We start from the raw sequence: 23,381 nt of genomic DNA on the forward strand, positions 1-23,381 counted from the left end.
CATTCTTCCTCTTCTGATGAGCCAAGCAGTTTTTTTTTAAGTTTGCTGTTGCCTCATTATGGAAAAGAATGTTATGAAGGCTTGCCAACAAATCAGGTTTAATAAATTGAACATCTCGTAGCAGTCAAGCTGTTAATGAGTAAATTTCAGAGATACTCCGGCAGGTTAGAATGCTCTGATGTTCCACATGATAAGAACAGATCTACCACTAAAGGAGTTGTTGAAAATCAATCACTGATGGATGAAACTGGAGTCTCAGAGGGAGCCAAGACTATTTTAGTTGATCAAGCAGAAGAGTACTAGGTAAGACGTGTGTAATGCTTTTGATCTTTAGTTTCTTTCTTTAGACTGATAATGCAAGTTGCCAGATACCGTTAACTACTTTTCCCTCTTACAATTGTAAAAATGTTGGTGGCATTTTAGATACAAAGCATTACTTAATATAGATTTTTTTTCACTGGGTTGATTGAGATTAAGATTAACAGTAATTACATTACAATATGCTCTTTTGACTAGCAGTGCGCCATTGTGATGCATTTTGGTCTTTTGGAAACAGCAGATAATTGTCTGTGAATGTATTTCTTTCTTTAATCAGAACGTGTCCTTGATATATATATTTATATAGCAAAGGGAGCAGACAGCAAAAGAAAAAAGTCAATTTAATACTAATCACATTTATATGACCCACAGGAGATTCCAAGATGTTTTCAGTAAGGAATTAGAGTTTTAAGTACACAGTTTATAAGGCCTCTCGGCTCAGTTTATTTATTTTAGCAAGGTTGGATGTAAATGTTAAAACTTGTATTACAATGTAAAAAAGGTCAGTGAACTGACTTCCAGAGGTCAAATAACTATCTCAAGTCTATTTTCACTGTCTGTTCCCAATTCTGTATGAAATAAAGAAAGAAATGTTTTCTACATGTGAACACAGGAGCAGAGCATTTACTGCTGTGCACATAGCTAAAGAAACTAAAGGTGGAAAAAGAAAATTCACTACCAGCATGATTAATAATGAAATACCATATTCCTGAATTTAAATAACACCCATCTTGTTAAATACATGCTGTAGGGAAATGTTGTCTTAATGAAGGTCAAGTTGGGGTCCCCGAGGAGCTCACCTGGTAACAGCATGGCTGTGTGATGTCAAAGGAATGCAGGTTCATGTCCTGGCTGTGCAAAGTCATTCATATTCAATGGGGATTACACATTGAGCATCACATTGACTCTGACACTCTTGTGAGTTAGGGACTGTCATTTACAGTTTCTAAAATTCAATGCATTTATGTTTTTTTCTTATTAATTAAGTTTGTGAAAAAAGCATCTATTTATCTACAAAATTAGTATGTCCCAGACAACCTTCACATATGGTATACATTATTTTTTAGTACTAAACACAGCCAAAAATAGCTCATATCTAAATTGGACAATAAAGGCTGTCCACCTTGCACACATATTCTGGTCTTGTTAGTTGGCCTTGATTATTGCTTGAATGGTAGACTTCCAGGGATCAATTGGTGCTCCTGGAAAAGCACTCTTCATTTCAGAAAATGCACAAGCAAGTTGTTAGAGTATACCATGTAGTTACGAGATACTAAACCCCAGTCCTGTCAGCTTGGAGGTTAATGTGAAAGACAGACCCTGAAGCAGATGCATTTTAAAAATCCAGTTGGCATTGCTTCTATTAGGGTTTTCTGTCATTATTCTCGGTTTTCATTTCACCCACAGTGGTGGTCTGTGGTTTTTGACCAGTAATTAATAAAATTAGGAGATATTGTTTCTTGATAACTTTGCTTCTGTGGTTGTATTTATGTTTTTTTGGTATATGTTATTTTCATGTTAATTCAAAACAGACTAAGACTTCGAAGATTGAGGCCATGTCTACCAACATTTTCTTTTGGCTTAGAATGTCACAAGCCTGAGGCAAGGACATGAAATAGAGAGGTGGAGTTGAAAGTTTCAAATAGAGAGGTGTAGGAAAAATGGAGGAAGATAAATAGCAGAAGATAAATAGACTTGGCAGACAGGACTCAGACAGTTTTTATAGTTTCAAATATATTCTGGACAAGGCAAACCTCAATTTGTGTCACATGAAAAAAAAGCAATGTTAGGTCCATTACTTCAACCAATGATAACTTGGATCACAGGACTAGAGGATGTTGGCTGATTTTGACCACAGAACTCATCTGTAAATGAAGTCTGTGATATTAAAGTTAGATTTATGAAGTGGCAGAACAGCTGCGACGACTCTAAAAGGGTCCACAAATAATCTTTTTAATTGGTCTTATTTGGCCGAAAAGAAAATGTCAGAAAGCAGATGATAGGAAAGAGCATTATGGCAGCAGTCATAACATATTTCTTATGATGGAGAGTGCAGGCTTGTGACGGGGTACTCCCCGCCCCTGTGTGTCCTTCATGTTTTACGTTATTTTGTATTTGTAGTATTATTATTTAAAGGTACTGCCTTTGTTTGAACCTTGTTTTGTTGTTAATTATTTTACAGCATGGATGGGGTTAAAATCCTCCATCCAGCTAAAACCCATGCCAAATGTGGTTGAGGGATAAACTAGGTAATTGATAGCCAGTTAATCCCTCAGCCACAATATAAAAACAAGCAGCTTTGGATGAACGAGGTTAGAGTGTTCAGAGGCGGAACGAGACGTGAGTAGGAGAGAAAACCTAAGAGAATTAACAATTGCTACATGTGCTGGGTATACACCAGCACGATACTTTTCTATTGTGTTCCGTGTCTGTTTTGTCTGTTTATTTAGGCCAATGTGCCATTTTGTAAAGTGTTTCTGCATTGTTTAAACCTTTTATTTATAATCAGAACATGCACATCATTGCTTCCATACCCCAGTACTGTGTATGTATCCTCCCTGGTCTGATGTCATCCACAAGTCATCTTGCCACAAGGCTCCTAAACTTCCTGAATAACCCAGGAACAGAGGAAGAGTACTGAGAAGGGAGAGTATTTAGGGTCCACCTTACCGTTTTTGATCTCCCTGAGGATGAAAATATAGCTTAACACCGGCTATTTCATTATGTACAATTGTTTGTATTCATCGCATAATAAACTTGTTTCATTACATTATCCTTTTCATTAGGTATATTTGGTTTTATCCATTGTATAATAATAATATAATATAATGTCAAGACACTTTGTCAACACAAGTCATTTCTGCCTCTCCAGATGAGCTACCCAGGCTTTAGTGGTTAAAACCTGTACATTTTATTTAAAACACAGGTTAGTCCATTTTGAACTGTCATTTCTGCCTCTCCAAATGACATACCTATTGTTCAATTGAGGTAGCCCATTTGGAGGGTAGGCGCTATTTTTCAGATTAGTCTGTTAATCTGTGCTACCGGTAGCCCATTTTGAGCACTGGTGCAGCACATTTAAGTATTTAAATGTGGCAACTTATGCCATGCCTCATTAATTTTGGGCCAGTTAATACATTCAGGATGAGGTAAAATAGGTGCCGCGGCAGACCACTACTTTACACTCCGCCAATTTAGCACTGCGTCGGTTGATCTTGATACATGTCCCCCTCTGACTCCTGGCCCCCGAACTCTAAATAACACACACTACAGCACTACTTACCAATCCGGAAATTCAGAAACTCACTGTTAGCTCATCATTTGCCTCATGCCCAGGCTATGAAAATAGTTTTTGTTCTTTTTACTGACCAATATACATGCAATTTAAAAATGTAGAGCTATTACAAAGAAATTAAGAAGCGCTGTTAAATCTGAGAAACATCTCAGCTCCCCACAAACAAACAGGAATTCCTTTTATGTTTGGAAGCAAACATGAGAAAGTGAACCACACTTTCATGCCAGGGTCAAAAACCACAGCTTATAAAAGCTCCATGTTAGTTATTTTAATAAAATTGTCTCCTTCAGATCCCATGGCTTGTAATGACCCATTTGGTAAACTACATAGCTAACAGATTTTGTAATGCTTTCTATCCTTATAGTTTTTCAAACTGTAAATCTTTTTTTTAAACTGCCATATGTATATTAATAAATCATTGGCACACGTCATTACAGTGAAACGTTGCAATTGTGTTTTTTATGCGTCAGTTTTTGCAGATTCAAATCAGACATGCCACGCTGAAATGAATAAGGTTTAAGACACTATACCTTGACTAAGGTATAGCCTATAGATCACTGTTTTATTTTGTAAGGTCTTTCATTGACTCCTGTGTGGCAATGCAAACAATACAGAACCTGTTGCCATGCACAAAAGTATTTTGTGTCCCCCCTTCCTCTTTTTTACACATGGGTCAGGCTTCTACATAAGCCATCTATCTCTATTAGTGTGTTAGAGGAACATTTCCCCCTGGAGTGGGAATGTAGATGGATATAAAAAGGTCAGCTTGTCTACAGTGGTCATGACTTGCTTTACATTTACTATTCAAAACAATTAGTCTTTTTATGTTTGCATTTATTTATTTATTTATTTATTTATTTATTTATTTATTTAAACAACATATGGCTCTGGTACACAATAGAAACCTTCTCCCTCCATAAACTAAATAAACTTGGGAGGGATTAAAATCCCTAAATGAATCTCTACGCTAAAGTTGCATGTATCCCAGTCTACACACAGTAATACCTGTAGCACACCCTGGTTAAGCACATAGTCGTGAGGGTTTTCCTCCTTCACCTCCCTGCTTGCAAAACACAGAACACACCAAACACCAAGGGCGTAGGTTTGGTTTGAACATTGGTGGGGACACAATTTTTTAGGGGGGCGGAGTCACGGTTGCTAGGGGGGTTCGGGGGCATGCCCCCCCGGGAAGAAATTTTTTAGGAGACAGCTGTTAAATGGTAACTTCTGGTGGCTTGAAATGAATGCTGGACATGAATCGAGGACAATCTGATTGACATGAAGTTGGCTGGTATACACTTAAAACACTATGATAAAGTGTCCCTCCTGGAAGCTGGTTTGACATCCCTGCTATAGAATTACTAATAACCTGAATTAGAACCTATCCCAGCCTTACTGTAAGCTACCAAAACCCCTGGCGCTACAAGCATGAGCACATGCACGCTCACGTGCTCTGCCTGCCTCTCCTGTGTCTGTGCTGCTGCTCGTACCTGGGTGCATTGCTTCATTCACCTGATAAAATAATAAATTGATGCATGCCATATAGATAGAAAATATATGGTTATGCTAACTTTATTTGCTGAGTATTACTATACAGCATTAGCCTACTATCATATCACAATGTGCCTCAAACAAAAACATATCTCAAAACTGAGTCTAACACTTTCACTGTTATAATCACTAAGCCATTACAGACCTCACCTGCGACCCTGTTTCTCCACCTGCCTCTGTACTGCTTTTACCAGGCTGCACTGCTTCACTCGCCTGATAAAATGATAAATTGATGCATGCTGTTTAGAGAGAAAGTATGACTGCTAACTTCATTAGTAAATTATTTTTACATTTGCTATGAGAATCATTATCAATTGTGTTTATTACTTTAATAACATCTTCCTACTTACACTTTGACTTTTTGTAAAAAAAACTTCCTTATGTCCATCTTTCTTTTTTTTTTTTGCTATTATGCTTGTCACCTAAAGCCAAATTGAAGTGATTAGCTAACGTTAGTTGGATGACGATATTAAAACATTCTCACGCACACTCACACTCACACACTCTCTCTCACACACACACACACACATAATGATTTAGCTGTGAAACAAGCTAGCTAGCCACCAAGGACGTGGGGTTAGCAGCTAGCAATAGGTCGCTAACGTAATAGGTAGGTAGGTTGGTAGGTTTATTCACTCAAACTATGTTGCTGACGACCTGACAATACCTTCAGCCCCGGCACCTGGCTTTCATTCAGTCAGTGGGTCACACTCATATCAGACTGACAGGCAAGCGGCAACATCAGATGAGCGTCTTTCCAGAGTCCAGCCTAAGCCAGCGGTTCTCAACCTTTTTTTACTCACGCCGCACTGAGATTTATTTGTATATCTGTCGTCGTCGTCCCCCCCCGTTTAATTTGACTTTTTAATATATATATATTTTTATTACTGCCTATATAATATAGTGCATTTATTTAGCCGCCTGGATAGTCACACTGTCCATTCAATCAAATACATATGTTCGTGTTCGCTTTTTACACACAAGATACAAAAATATCAAGCAAGGAGTAAGTTAGTTACAAAGGGAGGAAGGAGGAGGATATAAATAATGTGACAACGCATTAACCAACAAACACAAACTAAATATCGAATTAAACTGATTATATTTATTCTTATTTTTTTAAATAAATGTGAAAATTGTGGCACAATATACACCATTTAAGAATGACTAGAATTTTTTTTTTATTTTAAACCCGGAGATTTACCTTTCACTCCCGAGTCCTTGTGCACTTTCGCACTTCAATGAAAACAACGCACTCTGCTGGTCCCTGACCTCAGCCACGCACTGAGTCCGTGTTACAGTGATGCATTATGGAAGGGCCTAAGCCAATCAAATTAGCGGGTTTTTTTTTTGTTTGTTTTTTTGGAGGACGGAGGAGTAACGAGAGGGGGATCTTGAGAGAGTTAACCCTTTGTGAAGCGGATAAAATGACTTGACAAAAGACGTTTCAGATTTATCAAAATTATTGGTAGGGACAATTCAACGGTCCCTTGACATGTCCCTACCGTCCCTAGCTAAATCTTGCCGGTGCCAAGCACCAGAACAAACAAAGAACAACAAACTTCTTTAATGAAACGGTGGCTGCTCTAATCATTGATGTGACTCATTCCCACCAAGTACTGGTCATAAAACACAAATATTTATTTTACTTCTAAATGGAGTTGTATCTCCTTGTATCCTTTATGTACTTCATTATTGTGTTTTCCTTCCTGTCTCAATTTCCTCATCAGCTTGCTTCTCTGTGGAATATATTTTGTACAATTACAAAAATAATGTTCCTTGGATTCTGTTGTCTTGCACTGGTCAGAAGCTCCACTGTCATGCTTGCCTATGATATTAAGGAATTTATTAATGGCGCAGTGTCCTATTCTAATTCTACTAAAGATTATTTCCTCTCTTCTATTTTTACACCTGCTGTGTACCTTCTTATTAACCACTGGACAGATGTTAAAACAATGTCTCCCTTTTTCATCACTATTCCACTGTTTTTGCCATTTTATCAAAACCTTCCTCTTGACAATACTGTCTACCTCTGTCCTACCCAATGAAATGTTCATGTCTATTGTATCCTGCTGTGTTGCATTTGTTGCCATTAAATTTTCTCTTTCATTTCCCCTTATTCCGATATGTGCAGGAATCCAAATAAAATGCACACTTATTCCTTTATAAAACTACCCGTTATACACATGTGTGATTTCCCAGACTATATCCTGATTTAATTCCCATAATAGAAGCCATAATCTGAGAATATTATTATTCGGGCTGGTCTGACATCATTTATCCATTCCATAGCTAATAGTATGGCAATCATTTCTGCAGTAAACACTGTTGATCAGATAACCTTACTGATTTTCCCACATATATGTGTGTGTGTGTGTGTGTGTGTGTGTGTGTGTGTGTGTCTATATATATATATATATATATATATATATATATATATATATATATATATATATATATATATAAAAATCTAATTTTATCAATATACCCTTCTACTAACCTCTTTGCTGTTGTTTTATCTTCCGTCCCTTGTAATGTTTCTCTTAAAATGAATTCTATATAACTGCCAGGGTGGTATAATTGACATACACTTATCATTCATCAGTTTAATTTTAATTTAATTGCTTATCCCCAGTATAAAATCCCCAATACTCATTCAGTTCTTGCTTTGTTGGATGGTTAACCTGAATACTAAGATGTATCCATTAACTTATTCCCAATCCCAGTCTCCTCAGATTTAATGGCAACTCACCAGTTTACACTTAATGCACTAATTGTATCTCCTACTATATTCCCTACCTTTAAACTGTGTATTGTCTGGTTCTTTTATGTACCATTAATTTTTTTACTCTTACTCCTAACTGCTACCAGAGTATCCTTATTAATAGTACCACAATATTTCTGCCAATATTCCTTCTTCGCCTTTTTAATCACTCTCTGAGCCACAGCTGCCTTCTTTTTATAATCTACTACATCGTTCATAATAATTGCCTTCTTCAATTTCCTAAAAGCACTGTTCCGTTCACCAATCACTGTGTCTCATTCATTATTCCACCAAGGTGCAATTCTTTTTCTCTTGACCATTCAATGAAAGGTATCTCTATTACCTTTTCATTAAATCAATCTATATCATTATCAATGCATCCATTATTAATTTGCACTTTACACTTTTCCCTAAAACTCTCCCAATCTGCTTTTTTAAAATTCTTTTTTTTTTTTCCTGACCAATTTCATTAAACTTCTATTAATAGTAATAAAATTGGGAAATGGTCACTCCCCAACGGACACTCATCATATACCGCCCATTCACAATTTAATGCTAAACTACTGGATAACAAAGGCCTTGGCTTTGCAGCCTCTTTTTAAAGGCAGGTGACCAGGGTTCATTGATTATCAATTGTTCAATTGACACCTGGCCACCTGCTGCACATTCCATTTCAATTAGGCAGGGAGGAAAGCCTAACCTCCAAGCCCTGTCATATCTAGCACACACTATATAACAAAACTTTTAAATAATATAAACTAAACACATTTTCTTTACAAACCACCACCAAATATACATTATTTACAGGGCCAGGCCTCAGCCCTGCCACAGACAGGCAAAGTTGTGTCAATATTAAACATGCTCTGTCCTAAATAACATTATGAATGAGAAAGAACAGGCAGTAATTGGGCCACTTTACAACAAGATAGCGTGCTGCGCTTTGTCAACATCATTCTTATTCTTAAAATAAATTATATAAAATGTGCAGTGCAAGTATATTTAAAGCATGGCACTGGTTTATAACAAACTTGAAAATGCTGTTCCACTAAGTCTCATTTTGTAGTAATAAAGTGTGTAACGTTATGGTCATCGTTTTCACTGAAACTTCAAGTAATAAAATAATTATCAAAAAATGACTTGGAATCAGTAATTTGCCTGATTTTGTTTTGTTCCATTAGGATTAATATCCTATTCAAAAGAAGTAGAAAAACAATATGCATCTGTACTTCCTGTACAATATCGGAAAGTCGTTGAAGATGTGTCACTTTGCCATGTTTAAGGGAGCAGTGGCAGAGGAAGAGAAAGATGGGCCCTGGTGCAGGACCTTATTGTGGGCCCTGGCCTTTATGCTATCATACTTTTATAAGCATAAAACATACCAAGTCAAGTGTTCAATATTTAACAATATTTTATCCTCAGAATGTTAGCATTTATGAAACAGTATATGACTACATGTTATAAGATGCTTTACTTCCAATACTACACTCTTTTTAATCACAAGCTAGTCACCAGTCCTTCCAGGATTCTGCAGAAATTTACAGAAATGTTATCGCAGAGAAAATAGATTTTTTTTTCCAATCAGAAATATAGGCATGCTAATTTGCTTTTGTTTATTTTGGTACCTAGCAGCACCAGTTAACAGCTTCCTCCTAAACTACAGGATGAATCGTGCACACAGAATATAACTGCAAAACACTGCTGAACAGTACCCCAGAACCTTCCATGAAGACAGTGGGAAACTGTTTTGCAATATTGAGAGACAGCTAGGCTAAAGTACAAGTGGTCGCAGAGTTCTAAAAAGAGACACCAATGAAACATAAAACAGTGGCTCATACCAGCCGTCATGCAATACGGAAGAGCCCTAGGACCATTCGAAAAAAAATGAAAAACACTAAACGTCGCCTTTAAAAACACTAAACTTCGAAACAATCCTATTTTCTTAAATTTTCCAATGAATCTCCAGTAATGTTAAAAATGATATAGTTATTTTAGTTTCCTGGTTTTTTTTCCAGTCTTTCCTTTCCACAGTAATTCTTGTTTCTGTTCCATTATTATTCCATTCTTTTCACTCAAAGCATCCATATAAAGGGCCCATTCAAATTTGCTGTCTAATGCAAAATGCAGTAACTTTCCAGCGTGAATAAAAAAGCAAATGCAAGCGTGCGTGAAAAAAAAAAAAAAAAATACTATGATTCTGTGTTTAATGCAATAAATGTTGATGGCAAAACATACCCAAATCTACCATGCTGTCTGCAACATTAGGACAGAGTTTATGCTTCCAATTTTGCATAGCAATCTAAAAATATGCTCCATAGAATGTGGGCTGATGCAGAGGAAGGAAACTTTGGAGTTCATTCTATGAATTCCATTATGAAACCAGGTCAAGTTGCTGGCTGGCAGTATCCAGGAATTAATACAGCTTAATCTAAAAATAAATTATTAGTTCCCCTGCAATACACATATTGCAGTTAAATAAAATATTTTCCATTGAATTGTTTATTTTCTTTAATATTGTTTAAAGTACTTATTTGAAGAAACTGTCCAACCATGATGATGAACTTAATTATTTATTTTTTTTCAAATCTCTAGGTATAATTACTGTGTCAACCAAATGGAGAAAAAACCAAAAACACACACATACACACGCACACAGTTCAGTGATGGTACAGGAGTAGCTTAACACCAGAATTAGCAAGAGACATGAAGCTCCTACTTTATAAACTTTAACAATGACAGCCTTACAACATTCATGCAATTTTGACATGTTTAAAAAAAATGAACCACCACAAGAAATGTTTTCATCTTGCTGTTTCTCTTCTTTTTCTCAATTTTTGTGCAGACTATTGTTCCACCAAAGTTTATCCAGCAAACACTAAACAACAATGAATACTCTATGGCTGAGACCTTTGAACACTGAAGGCCATCTCCAACTTATCCTAACATCATACACACATATGGGAGACTCTGAATCTGTGTTTATACCAACAAACATCCCCAGGGTTGAAGATGGATTATCCGACAGTGAGGAGGAGCAGTTCCAAACCTTTAAAGGTAAGTAAATGAATGAATGAATCCATATACCATGTTGTGACACTGTGGGCTAGAGCTCCTCAGTTGTGTGTTTGATCCAGACAACATCAGCACCGCAAAAATACCAAATTCAAGACTGACATGGAACATGAAGAATTTTGATATTGGAAATTAACCCTGAAACTAAATCAGGCAGAAGTCTGAATATTGGATTGTATGCTCACTCCTCTGTACCTATTAAGATAATCAATTGCATATCAATCAACTCACTAAGCTTGACTTCTAATGGCTTACAATGGATATGCAACGTTTGTTTGAGGTTTCAGCCTCTAATGGAGGAATGGGCTATTATTACTTGGGCGTGATATACATTCTGCAAGGTTGTCCAGCTGGCAACAGAAAAAAGATGGAACTAAATAGAAAAACGTCTTCAACCAGTTTCACTGGCAATGATAGTCTAACCACTTTGTCAACTATTTCCGTTAAGTAAAAGCATGTATGCTGATTGACTCCCTTATTCATGTTTATTCAACTTAATTTTATGTTATTTTTAAGTTTTTCCACTATTTGCATGAGGACAGGCCTGGGCAGGAATAATTGAGTGTTAGGTAGTTTTCTTGTATATTTAACTAAACAGCTAAATAAACATCTCTGGAAAATAAATGTCTAAAAACATTTAACTGTTGGAGCTCTGGTTTTCAACAATACTGCTACTTAACAGAATAGAACAAACACAAAATTGAGTCATACAGTAACTCTTGGGCATTGTCTAACAAATAGAACTTGTGGACTCCTACTGAATTCTCTGCAGTTGGCTAGTTTACACCAAGCTTTTAGAGCTAAAATCATAGCATTATTAGTTGAGGCACTGTGTGAAATAACAGGATCAAAATAATAAGACAAGTAATAATAATAATAAGAATACAAATTAAAAAAAACAAAAAACCATATGTAAATACACAAAAAGACATCTAAGCAATAACATATTTTTTTTAGAACAGATGTTTTTATGAAACATTTGTCTGAAAAAATGGTTTTGTCCTCATATTGTTGTCCTTAAGTGTACCAAAACAGTTGCAAGCCCCATTAAAATAATAGAATCAGCCTTCTCTGTTCAAAAGAACTAAAAGTATGGTAGGTGGATAACTATGAACTGAACTTATCATGACGTGTTTTAATGTTAAAAGTAGAAAGATCTGGACTTCATCATAATACCTGTACTTCATTATGCGGTCTGCCCTGGCTGTGAAAAACAGACATATGGCACATTTTAGAACTGCATGAGCTAATGGCTGTTTCTTTTTTTTCTGTCTCTTTCCAGACGCAACTACAGTAAGGAAAGCAGTTTCAGCTGGCAGTCATGCCTCAGAGGCCAGGCCTTGCATGATGCTGTGGTCTCAGCTTCATGCACCTCACCCTAGGTTGGCACATCAGGATGAACTTTGCTCCGAGGCCAAGACACACACATTCATCTTAAAAACAGGTGAATTCCCTTTAGCAGTTTTAGTCTTTTTTTTATATCCACATCAACACAAAATCTAACAGAACTGTTAACTGAGCAGTGACTGACTCAGTCTAATCGTGGAGTAGAATACATTCCCTTGACATCTTTATCAAAGATATTTGGTGAAAGTGAGACACAAAGTATAGTAAATATGTTCTACAAGAACATACTTTATGCTTTAAACTGCATTACTGGAACATTTACTATTTTTTTGGAGGTGGGGCTAAACAAAGATGAGTATAAAGTTGTTGAATATGATAATTAACACCTATAACTTTGAAGTTGTAAAGAACAGTAAGTTATGCTGATGAATCTCAAATAATACTTTCAATAACAGATGGATTAGATGAAAAGTGCCACTCTGTGCATCTGCTCTTGTAATTACACATGGAACTAGCACTTGTGTCTGTTGCAAACGTAAGTAAGAAAAAAGTAGCTGATTACAGCAACTACAAAAAATACCCAAACTTTTCATATTATTCTTGCTGGTGAAGGGATACTTGTGTTCCCGCAGCTTTGCCTATATGTGTTGGGTCAATCAGCCCTGGACAGTTATGCAGTATGTGGTTCCCATCCCCTTAAAGGAGTATCAGTATAGACCCTGAACTAATTAGGATCAGATTTGTCCAAAAGCAGGCTGCTAGGAGGTTCCCCAGTTAATCGTTGTTTAAATGTGCCGAAGACATCATATCCATCAATTACACAATCACCGGCTATATAATCTCCTTATTGTCTCCTAAATAATAGATTATTTGAAAAGTTCTTCCTGGTTTTATTCTACACCCTCTCTGGGGTTCGCATCAGTGTTTTTAGTGAAGGTGATGACCTTTACGTGAACTGTGTTACTTCCCAGTAAATTAAAAGGCATTGAGCCATCTAACCTTCTGTTTATATATGCACCTGCTGTACATATGAAGAGCTAACACACAGTCATGTTGCTATGTTGACATTTTATTGACTTCAGCAAAAAGGTATACTGGTATTCAAAGCTCTATTCCAGTGTTAAAAGAGTGTTCTAGTTTACAGTTATACTGACATATAAACAGATAATGTATAATGTAATTTGTAAAGCCAACTGACACAGCTGCTTGGGACTGGATTATTCCATGTCTGTAGATAAGAGCGCTTCTAAAAAAAGGCTTTTGAATCACATTCGGGATGTGCCTCTGAAAAATGAGTTGACATTTTTTATGTTCTCAAGGAGTTTGAAAAGTTGATTAGATACAATGTTTTTAACCAATATTAATAAATAAACACCTATGGAAGCTATGTTCTTGAAAATATCCTAGCCACCTTAAGGCGCTGACATTTCAGTTTTCAACCTGAGGCCTATAAAGTAAGAGAGGGCGTTGTGCTTACACTCCCCTGAAAAACACAATGTTTGCCAGAATACATTTTACCAGATGTTCAGCTGCTGGCAAGTGCCAAATTCTACTTCTCCAGGTGTGATACATTTCATGCACGTATTTTCTCACTCTTTTGGCTTATAAAACATATGTTCTAACTAAAGATTTTAAAACCTTTATGTTACTGATTATAAACATTTGCAATGAAGGAGTTATATATTTGTCTCGGTTTTCTATTACCTATTAAATTGAGTTTTATAGCTAGTGAAACTTTTCTCCACAATAAATAGGTTACTTATCCATGCATAAACTATTATGTTATGGGACAGACACAAAGGCTAAATATGCATTATGAATGATAAACCACAAGAGAATTGATTACATATACCCTATCAGTCTATAAAATATTATGCTTTAGCTTAATTATGTATTTGAAGCTATTGCACTTCTATATGTTGGTTGCAATTGTGTGCTCTAAGTTGGATTCAAACTACCTTTGTTATAATGTGTTAAACTGTGATTCAAAAAATAATACCATTCTTTCACCATTGTATATATGAACATAATTTATAAGCCTGCCAGCAGCATAGACTGTGGAATAGGTGTGTTGTTCCTTGGATAAACTGAAAAGGCAAAATTACGGGATTGTCTACTTCAAGTGCTTAAAATAGTCAAAGCACTGACTCAAGTGAGTTTGTCAAAATCCGGGATTTTGACAAACTCACTTGAGTCAGTGCTTTGACTATTTTAAGCACTTGAAGTAGACAATCCCGTAATTTTGCCTTTTCAGTTTATCCAAGGAACAACACACCTATTCCACAGTCTATGCTGCTGGCAGGCTTATAAATTATGTTCATATATACAATGGTGAAAGCCTATCCAAGTACAGTAAAATACATGTTACAACTAACCATAGCATGCAGCCCTGACTGGTTGGTGCAGTGGAAATGTGCTTGCATCAAGTCACATCCATTATTGTCACTGAAACGGGTAAAGAAAGTGTACTGTGCATTACTACCCATAAAGCTGGCTCTGACTGCCTATCTGCAGTCACTACACATCGTCAAGCTCATTTAGATTCCTCTGATTGAAAAAATGCTAAATAATTGTAAGAGTGTTACATTATTGTATTGTAAAAGATCTGCTTAATTGAGATAAACATTGAGTGCAGAACAGTTTGAGTATACCTCAGATACTGGACACTCCAAAGGGGATTCAGGCACCCATAAGAAACTTGGAATACATGTTCCCTCCTTCTACTAAAAATGCCAAGCCAGTCCCTTGTGAGCTTAATAAGTTGTACCACAGTCCTCTTGAGCTCTGCACTTGTATAACTTTCAAGGGTTTCTTTCGGCACTGAACGTTTTGATGTCTGTTTTCATCAGGCATAGGTTTGTAATCTTAAGAAAGCACTTCCCTGAAGGTTGTTTTTTATTCCTTTTTTCTGCATTTTTTTAATCATAATTATTTTTAACTGTTTGGTGGTATCAAGGGTGGTGGGAGTCCAGGGTAACTGATGCAGGTGAATAGCTACAAGCCTGACCCCTGCAGTGTAAATGTGGCAGTGCGGAAGGCATTACAACAGGCCTGTACCTGCTTGTGCCTGGCTCTTATGTACGGTAGTTAAGATTTTGCACTTGGTCAAGTTAGTCACAGGATAATGAAGTGAATGTAAAAATAAGCTTAGTAACCAAGGCACAGCTGCCAAGTTTGTCTATGCTCTTGTGTCCATCCTTTGGAGTTTAGTCTATTACGCGTGCCTGATTACAAGCTTTCAAGATCTCAGAGCTACCATTTCACCTATCAATGGCTGAGCATGGTATGAATTCCAAAATAAGATATTCTGGGGATTCAGGGATTAGGCCTAAACTCTAAATATTTGGGAATTATTTGAGTTTGGTTGCAAAAACAAGAAACTGTGACGTGCTACATATTTATATTATCACAACTGGCTCAAAACACTGCCCACACAAGACAAAAATGAGGACCTTGTTTTCTACAATGAAGACCTAAATCTGAATGTAGCCATATCATATATTATATAATGGTGGCATTAGTTTCTGATTAAAAACTAGCAGGATGAAGATATGTGTATTTCCAAATAAACTAATGCATTGTAACATGTTTCCTGCAATGTCAAGATTGTTTAGTTTAAAAAACATAACATTATTATTATATAATCCATAGACCTTGCATGTCACTAGGGTTTGATACCAGGACCGACATCAGAACAGTAAGATCAGACATGAAGCAGCAACAACAGGGGTCTGACACAAGCAAAAGGGCCCAGCAGTGAAACACGAGGCAGGAGAATGGCAATTGCCCTGCCAGTTTATAAAAAATCTAATCCAGGTTCATCCATTTATATTTTGAATAAAAGTATACCCACTGGATTTGCACATTGCGGCAGTGATTTTATTTTGATTACAAGAAAATTGCCCCTTTTTTCACTTGCAGTTACAGTTCTGCGTTCTTTCTACTCCTTTACATCATCTGTGCAGGTGGCAGTAAAGCTAAAAGCTGCTCTTGATTATACTGGTATTTCAAAACTGCAAAGCATTTAGGCACATTCTGCACAGTTCCATCATTAACTGCTTAAGTTAGAACCTAGCAACGACAACAACAACAACAACAAAAAACACATCTAGAAGTCCATATTGGGTAATTGTGGCATGTTTTTTGTTTTTTTTTACTTCACTCTGTTTCCACTTTTTATTGCTAATCAACGGCTGAATGGAACTCCCTGTCAGGATTCATTTGCCAAGTCACCAGGAGCTCAGACATGAAAGTTCCAAATTGCTGTATTTTTTTGTTTGTTTTTCATAAAGGAAGTTCAAACTTGGTGCAACATTTCCTTTTAAATTCCAGCTAGGGCAGGATTTAGGAGATGCAAGTATGAGACTAACCAGTAAACCTGGTGTTTTTGACGTAATTTCACTTGTTATCTGGCATCAATTAGTTGAAAACATTCAGTTCTCGGAGATGAAAGCTTGCTTAATCGATAGTGCTGTTTTACAGCCACTTGACCAGTTCATAGATATGGCAGGGAAAGGTACAGTGCCTTGCGAAAGTATTCGGCCCCCTTGAACTTTGCGACCTTTTGCCACATTTCAGGCTTCAAACATAAAGATATGAAACTGTAATTTTTTGTGAAGAATCAACAACAAGTGGGACACAATCATGAAGTGGAACGAAATTTATTGGATATTTCAAACTTTTTTAACAAATAAAAAACTGAAAAATTGGGCGTGCAAAATTATTCAGCCCCTTTACTTTCAGTGCAGCAAACTCTCTCCAGAAGTTCAGTGAGGATCTCTGAATGATCCAATGTTGACCTAAATGACTAATGATGATAAATAGAATCCACCTGTGTGTAATCAAGTCTCCGTATAAATGCACCTGCACTGTGATAGTCTCAGAGGTCCGTTTAAAGCGCAGAGAGCATCATGAAGAACAAGGAACACACCAGGCAGGTCCGAGATACTGTTGTGGAGAAGTTTAAAGCCGGATTTGGATACAAAAAGATTTCCCAAGCTTTAAACATCCCAAGGAGCACTGTGCAAGCGATAATATTGAAATGGAAGGAGTATCAGACCACTGCAAATCTACCAAGACCTGGCCGTCCCTCTAAACTTTCAGCTCATACAAGGAGAAGACTGATCAGAGATGCAGCCAAGAGGACCATGATCACTCTGGATGAACTGCAGAGATCTACAGCTGAGGTGGGAGACTCTGTCCATAGGACAACAATCAGTCGTATACTGCACAAATCTGGCCTTTATGGAAGAGTGGCAAGAAGAAAGCCATTTCTTAAAGATATCCATAAAAAGTGTCGTTTACAGTTTGCCACAAGCCACCTGGGAGACACACCAAACATGTGGAAGAAGGTGCTCTGGTCAGATGAAACCAAAATCGAACTTTTTGGCAACAATGCAAAACGTTATGTTTGGCGTAAAAGCAACACAGCTCATCACCCTGAACACACCATCCCCACTGTCAAACATGGTGGTGGCAGCATCATGGTTTGGGCCTGCTTTTCTTCAGCAGGGACAGGGAAGATGGTTAAAATTGATGGGAAGATGGATGGAGCCAAATACAGGACCATTCTGGTTCACAAATAAACATATCCAGGTGTTAGAATGGCCAAGTCAAATTCCAGACCTGAATCCAATCGAGAATCTGTGGAAAGAACTGAAAACTGCTGTTCACAAATGCTCTCCATCCAACCTCACTGAGCTCGAGCTGTTTTGCAAGGAGGAATGGGCAAAAATTTCAGTCTCTCGATGTGCAAAACTGATAGAGACATACCCCAAGCGACTTACAGCTGTAATCGCAGCAAAAGGTGGAGCTACAAAGTATTAACTTAAGGGGGCTGAATAATTTTGCACGCCCAATTTTTCAGTTTTTTATTTGTTAAAAAAGTTTGAAATATCCAATAAATTTCGTTCCACTTCATGATTGTGTCCCACTTGTTGTTGATTCTTCACAAAAAATTACAGTTTCATATCTTTATGTTTGAAGCCTGAAATGTGGCAAAAGGTCGCAAAGTTCAAGGGGGGCGAATACTTTCGCAAGGCACTGTATGTGCCACAGAGCAATCAACTAATGCCTTGACAACATTTACCTGCTCAAAACAGTTTGGGTTCAAAAACAATCTGTTTCTTAATAGTCAGCTTCAGTTTAAGTGACTGACTTGTGGTTCCATGCTAAAAGCACTTGAATCTGGTGAGGGATCATTTTGTTTATTTACATCATATTTTATATACACATATAGACACACAGTGTGTGTATATGTATGCAGTAAGGCTTGGCTGGGCGTCCGTATACGTTGAATATACTGATGCCTCGGGGCATTGCAAGAAGTCTGTATATTCAACGTATAATAATCCAGGTAAAATAGTGGATTTGAAGAAAAAAAAAACATAAATCATGTTTAAGGCAAAAAATTACTTTTTTTATTAAATATCCTTACGCCAAATAAAGTAGATCCATGTATAACTTTGAACTACACACTAAGTTAAGATAAGTAAATTAATTCAATTAAAATAAATAATTTTTTTGATAAAGTGCACATTGCCATTGAAAAAATACACCAGGGGCAGAGTGGAGACGGCACTGAGTTATTTTTTTTTACTTCCTTTCAGTGCAGACACTCTGAGCAGAACAGATGTGAGGAATAAAAATAAATTCAACGACGTCTCGGATTTCAGGAATTTGTTCAAGATCTGTGTCAGAGAGGGGTGGATAATGTGCACAATCGTCTTTTTGTGTTTTTCTTTAGCGTTTACAAACCGCTAAAAATACATTATTTGAAGTGACAAAGTTGGGGTGAGTGAGCATAAAGACAGCAATATTTTGTTGTGTGATTGTGACGGGGGACTGCCCCGTCTTTATGAACATGGTTGGGACTGGCAGGGAGGGGGTTAAAATTCCTTCCTGCCAGGAAAACATGTGGGAATGTGGCTGGAGCCCTAATTGAATAATCAGCAATTATTGATTAATTGGGCTCCAGCCACAGGGGATAAAAGCCAGGGGAGAGGCCCTGGCTAGAGAAGAGAGTTCTAGAAGAGGAGAAGTGTTTTTGTGTGTGCTGTGGGTTTTTGACCAGTGAAGGCAACGCCCAGCCTGGAAACTTTATTTGTAAGTTTTGTTTTGTGTTTATTTTGTGTTGGAAACCTTTTTGATTGGCCCTTGTGCCTATTTATTTGATTATTTTTGTTTATTAAAAAGCTTTATTTTGAACTTCAAACTGTCTCTGAGTCTCAACCTCTGCCAATCCTGTCACATTTGGTGTCAGAAACGGGATAGCGCCACCTGGAGGCTCAGAGCAGTAATTTTTTTTTTTTTTTTGAAAAAAATGGGGAAGAAGAGCAGACAGTGGCAAAGGCAGGAGATGCAGTAGCTGAAGAAATGTAAGCTGCTGCAACAACAGCCACCCCAGCTGGAGGACCCAGCCAGCCTTTTTCCCTGGTGCTCTTGGTGCGGGAAGGTGGATCATTGGTGGAGGTCCTGTCCAGATGGGCCACCAGCTGACTGGTGTGGGGGCGCAGTGAGGCGGATGGCCACAGCTGGGCAGGATGCCCCCACAATCTGGACCAGGAGCAGCTGCAAACCCCGTCCTCGGCAGCCACCCCACCACTTCCAACATCACCGCCTTCACCACCATCCCAGGAAATATGGGACTGGTTGATGCACCCTGAGGCGGACCTCTTCCACGACCTCCCCATAGTTATCAACACGCTGTGGCGTCGAGATGGGGGGAGGTGGGAAAAGTGGGAGGAACAGCATCACCCGGTGTCCTTCGCAGAGCTGGCCCTGATGGTCGTTAACTACCTGGCGGTAGATATGGGAGAGGCCCCAGTCATTCCAATAAAGAAGGTGGAGCTGTCTTCCCGAGAGCCAGAAGGGGAGGAGCCGCCGTCCCGAGAGCCAGAAGGGGAGGAGCCGCCGTCCCGAGAGCCAGAAGGGGAGGAGCCGCCGTCCCGAGAGCCAGAAGGGGAGGAGCCGTCGTCACCCAGAGAGGGGGAGCCGCTGCCGTCACCCAGAGAGGGGGAGCCGCTGCCGTCGCCCAGAGAGGGGGAGCCCGAACGTCCACAGCCCGAGAGGGGGGAGCCCGAACGTCCACAGCCCGAGAGGGGGGAGCCCGAACGTCCACAGCCCGAGAGGGGGGAGCCCGAACGTCCACAGCCCGAGAGGGAGGAGCCCGAATGTCCACAGCCCGAGAGGGAGGAGCCTGAGCGGGAGGAGTCAGTGCGTCCACGGCCCAAGAAGGGGATGCCCACAGGCCCAGGGCTGAAGGGACCCGCAGGGGAAGAATATAGGCTGTTCCCACCTCCAGCAGAGGGGGAACAGCCGGAGCTGTCTCTTCCTCCACCGCCAGCAGAGAGGGAACAGCCAGAGCTGTCTCTCCCTCCATCGCCTGGGGTTGCCTGCCTGTCCGCATCGCCTGGGGTTGCCTGCCTGTCCGCGCCGCCAGGGGGTCCAGAGGGTCCAGCGTCGCCAGAATAGGGGGAGGGAGGTCAGGAGACCAGCTCCCTCAGCGGCACTTTCGTGGCAGGATAGTGTGTGGCCGGAGCCCCGGAAGAGGGAGCTGCCGGCCACGAAGAATTGGGTGGTGCCGGATGTCCCACCATGGCCACCCCCATGGACACTGTGCTTCCCCCTCTTCCGGGACTGAGACTGAGGGGGGAGGTGGCCATTTAGGCCATGTTGTGCTTGGCACAAGGGGGGGGATATGTGACAGGGGACTGCCCCGTCTTTATGAATGTGGTTGGGACTGGCAGGGAGGGGGTTAAAATTCCTCCCTGCCAGGAAAACATGTGGGAATGTGGCTGGAGCCCTAATTGAATAATCAGCAATTATTGATTAATTGGGCTCCAGCCACAGGGGATAAAAGCCAGGGGAGAGGCCCTGGCTAGAGAAGAGAGTTCTAGAAGAGGAGAAGTGTTTTTGTGTGTGCTGTGGGTTTTTGACCAGTGAAGGCAACGCCCAGCCTGGAAACTTTATTTGTAAGTTTTGTTTTGTGTTTATTTTGTGTTGGAAACCTTTTTGTTTGGCCCTTGTGCCTATTTATTTGATTATTTTTGTTTATTAAAAAGCTTTATTTTGAACTTCAAACTGTCTCTGAGTCTCAACCTCTGCCAGTCCTGTCACAGTGGTATTTTTCTGTTTTGCTATCTTCCAGTTCATTTAATTGTTCTTAATCCAAATAGGCATGTCTACTTACTACTTTTGGATTTTTTGCAGGTAATTGGTCACTCAGTTTCATAGTTACAGCTGTACAACTGTAAGTGAGTGTAAGCAAGATGGCTACCGATACTTAGGCCCGGACCAAATCAAAACTTTGACAACCCGCTAATCACAATTTACAAAACTGTATTTAATAGCGTTTTCTTTTTATGAGTAGAAGAAATAAGATATTTACAAAAAAAAGGAAACACTATTAAATACAGTTTTGTTAAGTGTGATTAGCAGGTTGTCAAAGTTTTGATTTGGTCCCAACCTTAGTTTAAATTCTGTGAGGAAGCACAGTGATTTAAAATATGTGACAAGAGACAGCTGTAACCTTGCTGGACCAATCACATTGCTTGTTTCACATTCCATTATGAGCCCTGGATTACAACTGACTTCTCGGGGGTTGAAGGCACTTGGTCTTGTGCCGCACAACACCCTGAGGCTTCCATATATTCGATGTATACGGACTCCCTGTCTGGCCTTATTGCATACATTATATATACCATTATATATAGCATACCTCACTATAACGCGGGTCTCGGGGGACACACAATATGAGCGGGACACATAACAACACATATCTGACTAAAATATAAAATAAAATAACTCCCTCTCTATAATGCATGTATAGTGAAGCAAAAATTTAACTTTCCTTGAATTAACCATGGATAAAGCACCATGTAATCAACACTATATTTTTTACAAAAAAAAAACAAAAAACAAAAAAACAAGGTAACATTCCCACTCGTGGATCATTTTAATTAGCAGTTTTTAAACTATAAAGCCTGGCTAAACAGTGGTCAGGAGTTTAGTTCGAAGCAACAGACAAGCAAACCCAAGTGCGAGAAGGAGAGCAGGTCAGGCGAGGGGAAGAGGGAACGGGTTCGCCCCAGGTTCGGCTGTCGGAGGGGGGCTGAAGCGAAGCTGCAGCATCTTGTCTCCCGGAGAAAGCTGCAGCTCCTCTCACAGCAAAAAAGTAAATACATTCGGAAAGATAACCACGTAATAGGCCTAATATTTATTCAGTTATAAAACTGAATAAGATGTCTGTGTTATAAAGTGCCAGCGCAGCTTTTCTTCAGTTCAGATATTGTATCAAAAGGGAGAGACAGAAACGGAAGATAGACTGAGAAGTTGTTTACAGTTTGAACAACATCGGTACTGTATTTATACTGTAGAAATATTGCATGAATCACTAGTATAGGGAATTGGGGGACATGCTGTAGGAGCGTTATATCCGAGGCGCATTATAATCGAAAGCCTTATAGCGAGGGAGCACTGTATGTGTGTGTGTATATATATATATATATATATATATATATATATATATATATATATATATATATATATATCCCTTAATTAGAATTCACGGCACCTAAACTTAACACCCATTATATTTGTTCTTATTCATTCTGTATTTATTCTAGCACCAACTTCAATTAAGTAGATCGCTTCAATTATTTTCACTCTGTCTTACTATGAAATTATTTCAATCTGCTTTACACATGACCCTGGTTTCTACAGTACAGAGACTCATGACCACACCCCGTTACTTTATAACTCTCTCTTTCTCTCTGCTTGTATAGGTATTACATTCCCACATATAGATTCTGTTAAATCTCTTTCAGTTGAACTGGGAATACTCAGTGTTTGTCTTGCAGGTTATGATTAAGTCTTCTGTGGTTCCACTTGCATCAGAGGGCTTACCTGCAGTCGAGTTTCTGTATTCCCGGTCAGACAACCCAGTCTCAGTCAGTATATAGAAAATCTTGCTGTAAATCTGACCAGTGCCGGAAGGCCAAATCAGTTCATTTATTTATTGGTTCAACGTTTGTTGAC

At 38.8% G+C, this 23,381-nt stretch overlaps 1 protein-coding gene across 5 annotated transcripts in view; it reads left to right on the top strand.

The window, feature by feature from the left end:
• The window catches only part of LOC117411093 (uncharacterized), a 65,531-nt gene continuing 42,150 nt past the window's right edge, over positions 1-23,381 (top strand). For 3 of the 5 annotated variants that reach the window (XM_034018179.3, XM_059025763.1, XM_059025760.1), the window contains exons 1-3: positions 2-303; positions 10,768-10,979; positions 12,280-12,441. In XM_034018179.3, coding sequence (XP_033874070.3) covers positions 10,811-10,979; positions 12,280-12,441 — 331 coding nt within the window. In that variant the 5' untranslated portion in view covers positions 2-303; positions 10,768-10,810. Of the gene's footprint in view, positions 304-10,767; positions 10,980-12,279; positions 12,442-23,381 lie in introns of all 5 variants that reach the window. The other 2 variants (XM_059025761.1, XM_059025762.1) reach the window with 2 other exon arrangements.

Source organism: Acipenser ruthenus, chromosome 6 (assembly GCF_902713425.1).
Source record: "Acipenser ruthenus chromosome 6, fAciRut3.2 maternal haplotype, whole genome shotgun sequence".
Taxonomy (NCBI): Eukaryota; Metazoa; Chordata; class Actinopteri; order Acipenseriformes; family Acipenseridae; genus Acipenser; species Acipenser ruthenus.